A 13,861-nucleotide genomic window follows, 5' to 3' on the forward strand; every position below is an offset into this window, starting at 1 on the left:
TTCCTTAGGCTAAGGTCAACTGATATTTCTTACCAATAAATACATATATATATATATATATGTTTTTCTTTTTGCTTATGTGCCTCCGAGCACCTTTGCATACAGATTTTTTAAGCAGCGATGTCCTGCTGCGAACCAAACAGCTGAAAAAATGTATTTTTCTGACTGCTAGCGAGATGAACGCAATCAAAAGCCGCGGGAAGCCTGGTTTATCTGCCAGTACTGTGCAATTGTGGACCTCTGCTCTTCTGGATCATTTGTTCACAAGTGCAGTCAACAGTAGGAGCCGAGACCTGCATTAGCCTCTTGTCCAAGCCAAGAACGAAAAGATTTTGATCTTCTGCAGTGTCCTTTTTGTTTCTATTAAATGTAGCTATCAGGACAAAATAAATGTCTTGAAAGTATCTATTAAGATGTTTTCTATTCCGAATGTGTCAAGATATTTTAAATTCCATCGTTCTAATATACAATAGTTCAGAAACCTGGAAAAAAACATCAGCATAGTAGAAAAAAGTATGCGTTTTGTATTATCATTAAATGTCGTAAAGGAGCTTGAAATGTGCATAAAGCTAGCCTAATAAATTAACAAGAAAAGGGTAATATATCAAAAAGGGCAGACCACATGGGCTATTTAGTGTTGCCAATTAGTTCTTTCTTTTGCAGTCACTAGCTACTAATTATTCTTTAAACATGGTGCGTCTTTTAAAATTTGCTAATGGCTCATTTCCAGTAGTATGTCAAGAAACACGCGGTGGACGATGCTACAACGCGCTTATGCTTGTAAATGGATTCTTGCACTTTGCACGCTGTGCAAAACATGGCTGACCAAGGGTTCAAGGCACATTAGGCAAAACCTGCGGTACTTATGGCGTCCACATATGCTCACTAACCTGGGAGTTTGCAGAAGAGATGGACATTTCAATTCACTGATCTTACTATTGCATGGATCATGTATCTTGTACGAGAAGCTCACTATGGTTGAACCATAACGCATAATGAGGTCAGAGATTTTATACTCTCAAGCAAATGAATACTGCCCATTGTATTCCACAGTAAAACAACGGAAGGGAGAGAGATTATTAAATAAAATCATGTCAGTTACATAGAGGTAGGCTAACCGGTATCATTAAAAATCTCTTTAAACATGGATGTTGAGGTGAGAGCAACAGATACCCAACTTATCACAATGCATTTTCTTCAAAGTAGTCTCCTAAAGGTTTCTGCGCTCCTATTAGAGAGAATAATAACTTGTACCCCTTTGATATTAAAAGAAAATCAACTAAATATCTTCTATAAATAACTCCTAAACATCTTAATAAAATCACAGTGCAGCTATTTATTGAATATAGAGGCTCCAGCATGACTACAAGCTTACATCCAGAGTGGACGGTGCACTGTCCCCATGAGATATACAGTATTTATATATATATATATATATATATATATATATATATATATCTTATCCAAATTGTCAGATAATTGAATACTGAAAGGCTGCACAATGCAGGGTAAATCCAGCGTTTCCATTCGTATACACTCCTCTGATCACACAAACACTATTAAGAGCTTACTGGATTTTAATACAAGAGGTTGACTGACCCAGATTTATCTTGGAAGCTATTTGAATCACAAAGAATGCCTGGCATTACATTTCCATAAATCTATCTAGCATGAAATGTTGTTATTTAATACCAAATGCTCAATAAAGTATCTTTGTATCAATGAGAAAAATACACGCAATCAGTTATATTCCGTTAATGTTTGTGGTAGTGTGTGTTTGTATATTTTAACAAGTATTTTGACCAGCTGAATTTTGATGAGAAAGTAATTAAATTATATAGTATAGTGGAAAAATCCACTATTGATGGACCCCACAGACATTGCACCCTCATGATTTGATCTTGAACATAATCCATTGGTTTGTGATAAACTATTCAGGCAGACACAGGTTAAGAAGAATTTGGTCAGCTTAGGCTTCACATAACATCAAGGTCTGGAGGACCTCCAAAGTAACCCAGATTAAATTCACCTTATAGATGTCCCCAAAGATTAAGGTCATGTGAATGATCTGATGGACACCTGACAATTTGCTCAGTTTGCCGCATACTAAGCTGAGTTAATTTAACATACTTTTTTGTGAAACCCCAACTTTAAGGTTTTACTGGGGTATAGAACATAGAATTCGACAGCAGATGAGAAACGTTCAGCCTACCTAGTCTTCCCTTGTTGAATATTCCTCTGCATGATTTAGGCCCTAGAGACTGATACCAGGATATAAATATATTTTGGCATGAAGCAGTGGCGTCGCTACAGGGGGGCTACTGTTGCCCCCCTGCCGAATTTGGAATAAAGTCACAATGCGACTTTAAATCCCGTCTTTTTTTAAAAATGTATTTCTTTATTTTTAATGCGGAGGAGAGAGAGGGTGCGGCCTGCGTAAGATCGGCAGCCAGGGCAACCGATCTTACTCTGGCCGCACCTCGAGCCCTGCTACTTACCTGTGGGAGGGTCTTCTGTACTGCATAGAGGAAGCAGAACCTATCAGAGTTCACGTGACATCACATGACTCTGCTCCAGTCCCGCTTCCTCTGTGCAGTACCAGAGAACGCAGAGGGAGGCCGCGCCCTCTGCTGAAGTCTGTGAGTGGCATCGAGGAGCTGCAGTGCAGGTAAGGGGGTGGGAAGGGTGTTTGAATGAGTATGCGTGATTGAGGGAATTAATCTGTGAATGAATGAGTATATGAATGAATGAGTGTGTGTGTGATAGCATGGATGTGTAAGTGCTGGAACCTAGGCATGATGGGACTGTGATTGCTGTTAGCAATCACACTCCTATCATGCCAAGTCAGCCAGTACATGCTGAAACCTAGCTAGCCCCCCCCTTGTGTATTGATGCTGCCAGCAGTATGGGGGTCTACACATCACTTACAGCCACCCTGTACCAGCATGTACTGGCTGACCTGGCATGATAGGAGTGTGATTGCTAACAGCAATCAAAGTCCCATCATGCCTAGGTTCCAGCACTTACACATCCAACCAGTAAATGCTGCCAGCAGTATGGGGTCTACACATCACTTACAGCCACCCTGTACCAGCATGTACTGGCTGACCTGGCATGATAGGAGTGTGATTGCTAACAGCAAGCACAGTCCCATCATGCCTAGGTACCAGCATTTACTGGTTGCCTGGGTATGATAGGAGTGTGATTGCTGTGTGGGCAGTGTGGATGCCAGGGCTGGCTTTGGGGTGTGCAACCTGTGATCAATGCATGTAATTTAGGGGGTTTTAAATATACCTTTTAATGACGTGTTTTTATGTCAATTCCAGTTGATCTATACCTGCAAAGCTGGGTGTTTGCGTTATTCTGTAGATCCATATCTATATATTTCCATACATTATTTATGTATACCTGCAAATACAGGGTTTGTATGTCTTGTTCAGTTGATTAATACCTGCAATGCTGTTTCCATGTATTTATTTGATCTATACCTGCAATGCTACGTTTCATATACTATTGTATACCTACAAATACAGGATTTGTAGGTCTGATTCTGTTTATTTGATATATACCTTCAGTGCTGAGATCACAAGTGAATTTCAATTGATCTATACATGCAAAGCTTGGTTTGTGTGTTAATGTGTTGATCTATACCTGCTATCGGCAACTGGGGCTAATATTAATATATATGGGCAGCAGGGGCATCAATACACAAGGGGCAAAAACACTAATGGGGGTATAAACGACAATGCAGTGTGAAAAATCCATCCTGATGTAGACGTCTGTGACGTAGATTGTGTCCTGCTGTTTGTGTGTTTTTGGTTATCATTGTGTAACCCTGTCCTCGGGTATGTGTGTATAGGTGTTGGTGTGGCAGAGCCTGTCCTGGTGTGTGTTTGGGTGTTGGTGTGGCAGAGCCTGTCTTGGTGTGTGTGTTCGGTTGTCAGTGTGGCAGAGCCTGTCCTAGGGTGTGTGTTTAGGTGTCAGTGTGTCAGAGCCTGTCCTGGTGTGTGTGTGTTTGGATGTGGGTGTGGCAGAGCCTGTCCTGATGTGTGTGGGTGTCTGTGTGGCAGAGCCTGTCCTGGTGTGTGTGTGTTTGGTTGTCGGTGTGGCAGAGCCTGTCCTGGTGTGTGTGTCTGGGTGTCGGTGTGACAGAGCCTGTGTTGGTGTGTGTGTTTGGTCATCTGTTTCCTGGCACTTAACTTACAGTAGGAATTATTTAATTTATATTTATCCAGAGATACAATGCTCTCCTGAAGTTGTAGTGACTTCAGGGGACAAAATGTTCAAGGCCCTAAAATCATTTAGTGGAAACGTTATTTATTGTGTTATAATATTTATTTCAATAATTAGTCACACTCGATTGTGGCTTCAGGCTTCCCATGTTGTAATGATCAAGTGTTATTTTAGCCCAATAACAAAAGTATAATTCCATAGCACATTACTTTTGGAAATTATGAATGCCCCCCCAGTTTGACTGTGGTATCTTGTGTGCCCCCCCCTATATATTGTTTCTAGAGTCGCCACTGGCATGAAGTTATATGTGTTAAAGTAGATGTTTACCTTCTGGAACGTGCCACCAGGGAGAAATATCTTGAAATTCTAACAAAGTAATGCAGAAAATCAAGGTTCTATGCTTAGAATTGATGTTTTTAGAAAGTGACCATGTGCCCATGGAGATTTGATATTTCCATGAGTATTAAGGAGAAACCAAAGTTAATCCTAATAGGCCAAAATAACCTTATTTAACCACCAAATGCAATAGTGTTTCACATGTTTTTCTTAAACAGTTAAACATTAAGAAAATATAGGAATGAGTAATATTAATTGATGCAGCTGAAGCAAATCACAAAAATTAGTTGATGTCATACTTACATTGGTGACGTGTTCAATATCCCTCCATATATTACTCTCCCTTGGAAAGTCAGCCAAGTCTAAAAAATTATCCACTATCACCTGACCAATCACATCATGTCTTGAGAACCTGTCAAAATCATATACTGAAAAATGGAGTTTTCTTGTAGCTAACTCATTATAAGGAACGGGAAATAAAAAAACTTCGTCAAACACCGGATTTAGTGTTTTTCGGTGCACTTTAGTCTGATGTTTTGTTTTCCGATCTGGAAGTAAGTAAATTTTGACATATGGATCTGACGTGCCAGAGAAATCCTTTGCAGGTAGACCAACTGCTTTGTGAATCTTGACTATAAGTTTTTCTAAATCACAATCGTATTTAAGGATGAAATTGAGTTTCCCACAAGACTTGCTATTGTTCCTTCGATTGTCATCGTTCTCAACCGACCTTTGCTTGTAAAGTTCTGGTTTTATCCTTCCGATGCCCGTCAGCTGCTCTTGCTTCTGAAACTGTTGGATGTTGAAATCTGGGTTTGAAAGGTTCAGTTGTCTTCTGATTGAGTTGTGTCTTGAAAGAGGAAAGAAACATATACATTAAATTACGGGTCATCGTTATGATACCATCTATATTATGACAACACATAAAAATGAATTTATGGAGCCCCACCAATGAAGAATGCATATCAACATGCTTTGTAACTATTTTAACATGGATTCTTTAATCTCTAAGTTAAAAAATGGCACTTGTATTAAGGAGAAGTTGCATCTCCAGAGCCCCACTGTGGTCTCTTCTTCTGGCTGTTTGAAAGTCCTCTCACTAAAATCAAGGGAGTTCTTTCTATGCTTTTTCACAGGGGATCTCATTAGACCTCCAGAAACTCTCATGCAAGGCAGCATGGAGCTGGCAGAGGTGAGCGTAGATGTGTCCAGGAGATGTGTTTGGCTGGACAATCCAAACCTGCAACCCAAAGAGCTAGGGCTGGTGAAAGAAGTAAATACACAGAGAGGGATTCTACTGAATCCATCATTGCATTTACAAAGGGGAGAAAACAGCAATTTAAAGGGGCACTCAACTATCATATGCATATAAAGGCTAGGATGTCCCTTTAATAGTAAGAATGTCCCTACTATAGTAGTGTTCAATAGTTGTAGAATAGCACCTTTAACGGGTAATTACCCCAAATTTACAAGGCAGCTTCCAGTTTAGCAGTTATCACCGGGTCTTGGTTGCAAAACTGGGTCAACTCACAATTCCAAACAATTAATAGATTTCACATTGTTTACAATTGTATTTCTACAAATGTTGACCCAGTTTTATTGTTGTGATTCCTCTGTAAATAAGCCCCATACTGCTTTATTATGTCGTTTTTTTTACTGAGTTTTACTAATTCAGGAAGCTCCTGCCAGTGAAATAAATAAGCCTTGTTTCTAATCAAAGTATCCCTTACTTAGTGAAAAAAACCCCAGAGATTTACTGAAAAACTTTTCCTTAAAGGGACGCTCCAGCCGTCATATGCACTTTGATGCGCATGATAACTCAAAAGTCCCTTTAAGTTTACGTGTGGTTGCCATTGGAAATGCATAGGTGATTCTGCAGAATCTACTTAGTTCCCTAACCCATATATTCTCTAATGAGACTCTCGTGCGCATGCACAGAAAGCGCTCCCATTCAGCGGCACAAAACCCCAAGATAACAAAGGCGGGGGGGGATCTGCCGCTGTGGAGCTGCAGCATCCTCCTAAAGTACATTTTTGATGCGTATTCATGAAAATTGTTACAAAGTAACCAGGACCTTTATGAAGCCTGCTAAAAATAGTGGGTAAGGTCCCAAGCAGCCACGCCAACTGGAAAAATGATATATATAATATATATGTCCCTCATTTACCATATAAAAATGACGGCAGGTCTAATATCTGTCACTATGCGAAACACCCAATGAACTATACATAATAGTTTCACTGCTTTAACCCTTTCAGTAGCATTGAGACTGTTAAAAGCAGGCATGATTATTTCTACACTAATATCTGTTAACATCTATTCGCACGGATGAGTTTCTGTCTGAGTTCTACTAATGCCAATGGGAGCTTCGAAGAATATATTAAATGGTTCTTTCATAAGATTTTTCAACTTGGGCTGTTATCTAAATGTCCGAATGCCCGTAGATGCTTCATTTTCATTTTACGTTTTTTCAAATACCCGTCAAACAATTATTTTTGAGACAAACAAAAACGTTCCCAGACGTTGAATCCAGTCTCACTTATTCCTCGCATTCCTCGTTATCAGAGTAGAAACCATGACTATTCTCTCATTGTTACAGGGCGCACTTTGACTCTATGTATTTTGTGTAGATGTACCTGGATGCAGAAACAGTTTCTCCTGCACAGTGGTTTATAATGCAGTTTATCCAAACCAGCATGTTCACTCTTTCTACAATCATGCATTAATAGTTTTAGGTTGTTCCAGTCAACTACACACAAGATATACCTGATTTAGCAAGGCCCCTCAATAATAAGCCTACCATTTTCTTACGATATTATTCATATTCCAACAGCACCTATAACCTCCCAGACAACCTCCTGAGCTCGGGGATATGACATCACATCTTAGAGTCCATCTTTTAAGGATGCCCATTTAGCAGCGGTGATACAGGGAGCCTGACTGCCCCTGGACCTGCTGCCCTATGCTTAAGCCTAGTCGGCCAACACCAAAGCATGACACAGTAAAAAAGAACATATTCTTTGGAAAAAGAAAAAAAAGTGCCATGACAGAAGATCCCTTAACCAAATAACTCACATTTCAATAACATCACATTGACTGTGAGAAAGATGTTGCACACCTAGCATCTTCCTTCAAGAACACCCTCAACAAGATCCACAAATCCATCATCAGGCCACCAAGCCGGCAAAACTGGTTCTCAGAGGAACAAAAGGATCAACAGTGGAGGAAGAAAAATAATAAGTAAGGAAGTAAGGAACTTCAAGAAACAGGGGTCTCCAAAAAGATCCTCCCCTTTTGCCAGCCAGGGATGACAGGACCACACACAGCTTGAGCGGCTGCCTCATAGCATCCTTAGCCACATCTTGCATCTGGGCTCCTCTCCTTGAAACGTGAATAGACTCTTAGAACTAGTGCCACAAAAGATTTATGGAGGAAATGTGTAACTAAATACAAGATCACTTCACAAAATAACATCCATCCATTAAATTACCCAAAGACAAGAGAAAAGAACCACTGTTTCCAAGCCACATTACAGACAGTCTCTTGGGATCCTTCAAAATACCATCTACCAGTGACCTATGCAATATCATAGTTGGGACCAAGCCAACATCATCCAAATGAGTCTCTCCTAAAACTCCATACCAGTCCATAACATAATCAGTCCATGAATCAAACAGGGGGTGCTCCTGCTGTCACTTAAAAAAAGCCATCACCAAACCCATATTTATGAAAGCTAACAGGTGCCCTTGTAAACTTTAGACCTATCACCAACATCTCATTCATGGCTATAGTCATTGAAAGAGTGATCACAACCTAGCTACAAAAGCACCAAGAGGACTACAAGTTGCTTGATCTTCTCCAATCAAGGATGGAACTGAAACTGCGCTAGTTATAGTCTCGAATTTCATCCAGCATCTCCAGGACAATGACAAGAAGGTAGCCTTAATTTCCCTAGGGTTATATGCTGCATTTGACATCCTAGACCAAACGACAATAATCAGACTCCATTGAGTAATATATTTCCTGACCTGCACAAAGGCTGTGAACATGGCAAATTTGAAGCTCTAGCGGCTAAACTAACTTGCTTTGTGATCTTGTCTCTGCATCTCAACAACTCAAAAGCTTAGGAGCAGTAATGAACAAGTTTTCAACAAAACCTCAAACTATGAAAACTGCTCTCAATACACTACACAGGGAAGCCAGAATAGCACATCTCTTAGACTGAAAACAGTAATCACATCATGGCTAGACTACTACAACGCCCTGTACGTGGGCATGCCAGATTATCTGTGCTCCTCACTACAGGCAATGCAGAATCCTGCCGCCAGAAAGATCCTTTAGAAACACAAGTTTGATCACAAATTTGTTGGACTAAGGAACCTACATTGGCTACCAGTGAAGCAACGAGTAACTTTCAGACTGGTCCCCTTACGCACATATAAGCAGGGTTTCCTGTTTTTGCGCTATATAAGACCTACATAGATATGCAGAAACATTCATCTTCCGGGATCTTGCTGTAGACAAAGGTAAACCCTTCTCAATGTCAAAGAAAAAAAAACCTTCTTGTGTGTAAATTCTGCCTCAAATTCTATCTTTCGTTCTTGCACTGTTGCTACATAACCAGTATCTGTGTATGTTGCTTTGCTTGGTCCATTTCATTATCATTAATGGCACTGATAAATATGGGCTGCTGCGCTAAGACGCCAACAAACATTAAAGCATTAATTCAGAAGCCAGAGTATAAAACAGACAAGATTATTGATACAAATTGGCTTTAAGAGCTCCAGTCCTTCTATAGAGTCTGCTTCATCTGCTGCTAATTGACAGACTTTCTCATACCTGTTCTTGCTCCGAGCAGCCTAAACCATTATCACACATCTACTGTTCTATAAAATGATTCACTTTTCTTCTCTTGACTCAGTAAATTGGTTCCATAGCTTGGCTTCCTTTACCTCACTTAGCTCTATTGTCATTTTGTTCTTAAAGCCTGTGATAAAAATACTATACATACGTGCAGTCTCTGCTTTCCATCACGTATTATAACATCTGTTCATCATGACTAATTTTTTATTATTTTCTTTCACTTAGTAAATGGATGAACACATGTATAAAATTAATCTCTGGTGGTTTTAGGTATGAAGACTGTTTGAGCCCATAAAAGTGCTGTTGTGAAGAATTAATTGAGTAGCTGATTTGTCATTTTATTCTTCCATTTGAGGTTTTTTCTTACATTTCGATGGCAATAAGCTGTCAGCTTCTACCTTTGTTTTAAAAGATAATTGTGTTTCCAGAAAATATTTTAAATGGGGGAATGATTCTGTGTAAAGGTTTGGGCAGTTAACAGTATATGGGTTAAATTCTAAGAATCACTAATGTTTAATATATTCATCAAATAAATTCAGAAACATCAAAGTCCTCAAACCAAACAAATCCCAAGTAAAAGGCTCAGAGGGACCAGAACACCGATATTTTGACTCTGTACCATTAATCCATGCATTACTGTATTCTTCACTGCTGGTAAGTCAAAACGGGGCCATCAGCCACTCCATCAAGGCCACATCTTCCTTTTAAGTTATATGATGTCATATAACAGAGATTTGCTTTTATACTATGCACTGTCCATAGTATTAACAATTGAGTTGAGAAGATCAGCGATCTTCCTTTTAAGCAGTCCATTGAGGAGTGGCGCTACAGGGAGCCTGATCCCCCAACAAGCTGATTGTTTCCCTGCCAGCCTAGGTCTAGAAGCTTTAAAGGGTTCTCATCTTTTTTTTAAGCTTCACTCTTACAAAAGCAAGTGAAACAGATTAACCTGTCTTCTTTCGGCTTTTGGCATAGACAGCCAGTGTTTCTAATCTCTCAGTACTGCCATTCACCATTCTCAATAATAGTGCTGTTTCAGAGTCGCAAGACACTAACGTACTTTTAGCTTCATATAGAGAAGGCATCTTTTTAAAGTTGAACCTGGAATTATGAAAAAATAATCAGCCCAGTTTACTTTAACACGGATATCTCTGATTGAGATGCAATCAGACAATGGAATCCAATTGACAGTCTACTAGCGTACCCTGGCTTTAAACAGATATATAGATCTCTAACACCATTTATTTGAATGAGCAGTGACACAGGGGCATTAATCCATGGAATCTCTCATGTGATCTGAGTGGTTGATGACAAGCGTTGAGTTGGCCGTGACTTTGTGCATTTTCCCTATATCCCCTAGGGGTGGACAAGCCTGAGCTAATGTGGTTACAATCAGCCCAACTTGTAGAGTAGCACCACTCCTGAATCAGTCAAACCACACCAAGTGTCATTGAGGCCTCAATGAACCAACCAAGTCCTGCATTTAATGGTTGATACAAAAATTGTGTTACTTGTGTGATTCTGTAATTCAATAAACCAAGATACAGCAATGCTTAAACTTTATTGGGCTTGTTGGGAGTTTCACGGCTAAACCTTCAACTGTTTTAAGAACTAAAGTTTATTGTTGTAACCTGTAAGACCAAGAAGTTTTTTTCATAGAGAAGAACTTTTCTGCATGAATAAAAGCAGGTCAGACTGTGACTGTCATTAAGCCACCAAGGGATGTCCTTCTAAGGGTCAGGCTGACTGTTTTGTGGCTAAATTAAACTGGGTATAATGTGTATTTATATTATATATAGTAATTGTACAGAAGGATTTTGCAATCTAAAGTCTCTTGGTTCTGCAATGGACGCACACATCCCTGTCCTGTATCCGAAGATTAATCCTCAATGCAGATACTATATTTACTAAAATATAAGGTGACCTATGTGTAACTTTAATAAATAAAAAGTCTTTTTAGACGACCATGGTAAAAATAGAAAATCTTTGCTTTTACCAGTAAAGATTGTGTAGTTAGTACGTCATGATACTTGCAACCAATATTGCACCCTTCCATTATTGTGATACGGAACCTTTTGGTAACTGTTTAAGTATGACACTTCTACACTACATCCCTAGAAGAAACTCTTCAGTCCATAATCTCTAGCAGTGGAGAGCCAACTAATGAACATATGAATAGCATGTTAACACACATGTTGTGTATTTACAATTGATTTCTATCTATCACAAAGCTGTTCATGCAACTAAGTTGGTCTGGAGACATCTCAATAAGTCAAAGGAAATGGATACACATGAATTATTTAGATAGCAGAAGACACACTGACCTGGCAGAAGATGTGGGCTCTGTGATTTGGCGATGCATCCGTACATTGTGCACACAGTTTTCCTTAGTACTGGTCTTTGCTTCCAGTGGGATGTCAGGTGAAGTGTGACTGATCTTCATCGATGACTCCGGGAAGTGCGAGGGCTGCCCAATGTAGTTATCGCTGTAGTCATGTTCATTAGTGTCACTGTCAGTGTAGTTTAAGTGCTCGTGTTCTTTGCTTCCTTTGAAGCCACGCTCTCGCCACGGAATCCAGCAAAGCTTCCACGATACGAAAAGAGATACCCCAAAAAGGGCCAACCCACATGCAGTCACCAGGAGTGAGAGCAAACTCACTGAGACATCTAGAGGGATATAAAATAAGCGGATCAATAATACATACAGTATTTTATATAGATACACAGAAACATATAACTTGATGGCAGAAAAGAACCATTTGGCCTCTCTACTCTACCCATTTTCCTGATGCAAAGACTCAGACCTTGATCAGTCCTTGGGCTTGTCGGAATAGCTTTATGCCTATGCCATGCATGTAAAGTAAAACCTCCTTACATTATATCTAAGATCCTGACCCACTAGTTTTAGATCATGACCATTTGTTCTAACATTTCTCCTCCTTTGAAATAAACTTCTGTCCTGCAATTTGTTAAATCTCTCTCTAATTTTATCAACATTAAACTTCAACTGCCACACTGTTGACCGTTGTATATACAGTATATAAACACAAACAACATTTTCACATATCGTGAAATATAAGAATATGTTTCTCTGTTTAGTATCGGAACTAATTATTGAGAAAACATATCAAACATAATCATTTGAAATGTTAATAAGGTGCCACATGAGTGCATAAACGTACTACTTAGTAAGCATGCTAATATGCATTTTCTGCATGTAAGAAAGAAAAGCAAAAGTAATTACTCTGCTAAAAAGCTGCCACTCCAAACCCACTCTTGCTCGTGTGAGAACTGGAGCTGGCTTGTGGTGAGTATATCGCGCATGCACATTGATAAGCAGGCCGTGCATTTCGATAAATGCATCTCCTGCAAGCCAGGATGCTAGGAAGCTGAGAAAAGAGCCAGGAGGGGGTTCTGTTGTGCTCTCCTATGTATTTGAATGCAAAAAGGGTATAATAAAAGGTAATCCTCAGCTATTATGTTCATTAAGTTAAACACTGGAGTATCAAATAAGTATAAATACACCCAATAACATCTGTGCTTCTATATTTTATTTAGTACTGAGTACTGAGTACTAACAAGCATGCTGAGCTGACAGCACTGCTGGACACCGATTGCAAAGGGAAGTAAGCCTGATGCGTCTTTCATCTGCCGCACTTAGTTTCCTTGGCCAACCGCTGCGTTTGCGGCCCTCAACATTGCCCGTTTCTTTGTGCTTTTTCAAAATAGCTTGGACAGAACTCCTGTCTGTCTTAAAACTTCTGGCAGGGAGAGACCTTGCTGATGCGGTGTAACTACCTTGTGTGTTGTTGCTGTGCTGAGTCTTGCCATGGTCAGGGCCGGCCCGACAATGGAGCCGAGTGGGGCAACCGCTCCAGGCGGCACTTTTGAAGGGGCGCCCCAAGCCCTTTTTTATTTTTATTTTTTTTAAAGCGAAAGACAGAGAAAGGTACCCGCTCGGCGCCCCTCTCTCCTCTGCGGCGAGTCTCCCTGTTCGGTCTCGGTGCCGGCTTGTAATGCTGAGTGCTGGCGCTCATTTCCGGCGCTCAGCATTACAAGCCGGCACCGAGACCGAGCAGGGAGACTCGCCGCAGGACTGCTGAAAGGTAAGTACAGGGGGGGGAGAGGAAAGGTAGATAATGGGGGGCGGCAGGGACGGAGGGAGAGGAAGGGTAGATAATGGGGGGGGCAGCATTTTAAAATTCGCCCCAGGCGGCATTTTGCCTTGGGCCGGCCCTGGCCATGGTGTATGACTTTTGACATTAAGCTGTCTTCAGTTAGTGAGTTTGGCTTTTCCTCACCCATTGTTATTCCAGTTTCAGTTAATGATTGCATTTCAACCTACATATTTGGTATAATTGTCTAATCATGAACATAAACTGTATGCCTACAAAATCTTTGTGCAAGTGTACCTAGGAGAAATGTGGCT

The 13,861-nt window shown here is 40.2% G+C and overlaps 1 protein-coding gene across 1 annotated transcript in view; it reads right to left on the bottom strand.

Annotated features, from left to right (window-relative positions):
- Positions 1-13,861, bottom strand: part of LOC149276953 (synaptotagmin-9-like) — a 73,294-nt gene that overhangs the window by 33,068 nt on the left and 26,365 nt on the right. The window contains exons 2-3 of the mRNA XM_089503242.1: positions 11,757-12,099; positions 4,873-5,419 (exon numbers count right to left, since the gene is read on the bottom strand). Of these exons, the coding sequence (XP_089359368.1) occupies positions 4,873-5,419; positions 11,757-12,099 (890 nt within the window). The remainder of the gene's footprint in view (positions 1-4,872; positions 5,420-11,756; positions 12,100-13,861) is intronic.

The sequence above is a fragment of the Sceloporus occidentalis genome, unplaced genomic scaffold (assembly GCF_023333645.1).
Source record: "Sceloporus occidentalis isolate IW3139 unplaced genomic scaffold, rSceOcc1.0.p SCAF_223, whole genome shotgun sequence".
NCBI classification, from domain to species: domain Eukaryota; kingdom Metazoa; phylum Chordata; class Lepidosauria; order Squamata; family Phrynosomatidae; genus Sceloporus; species Sceloporus occidentalis.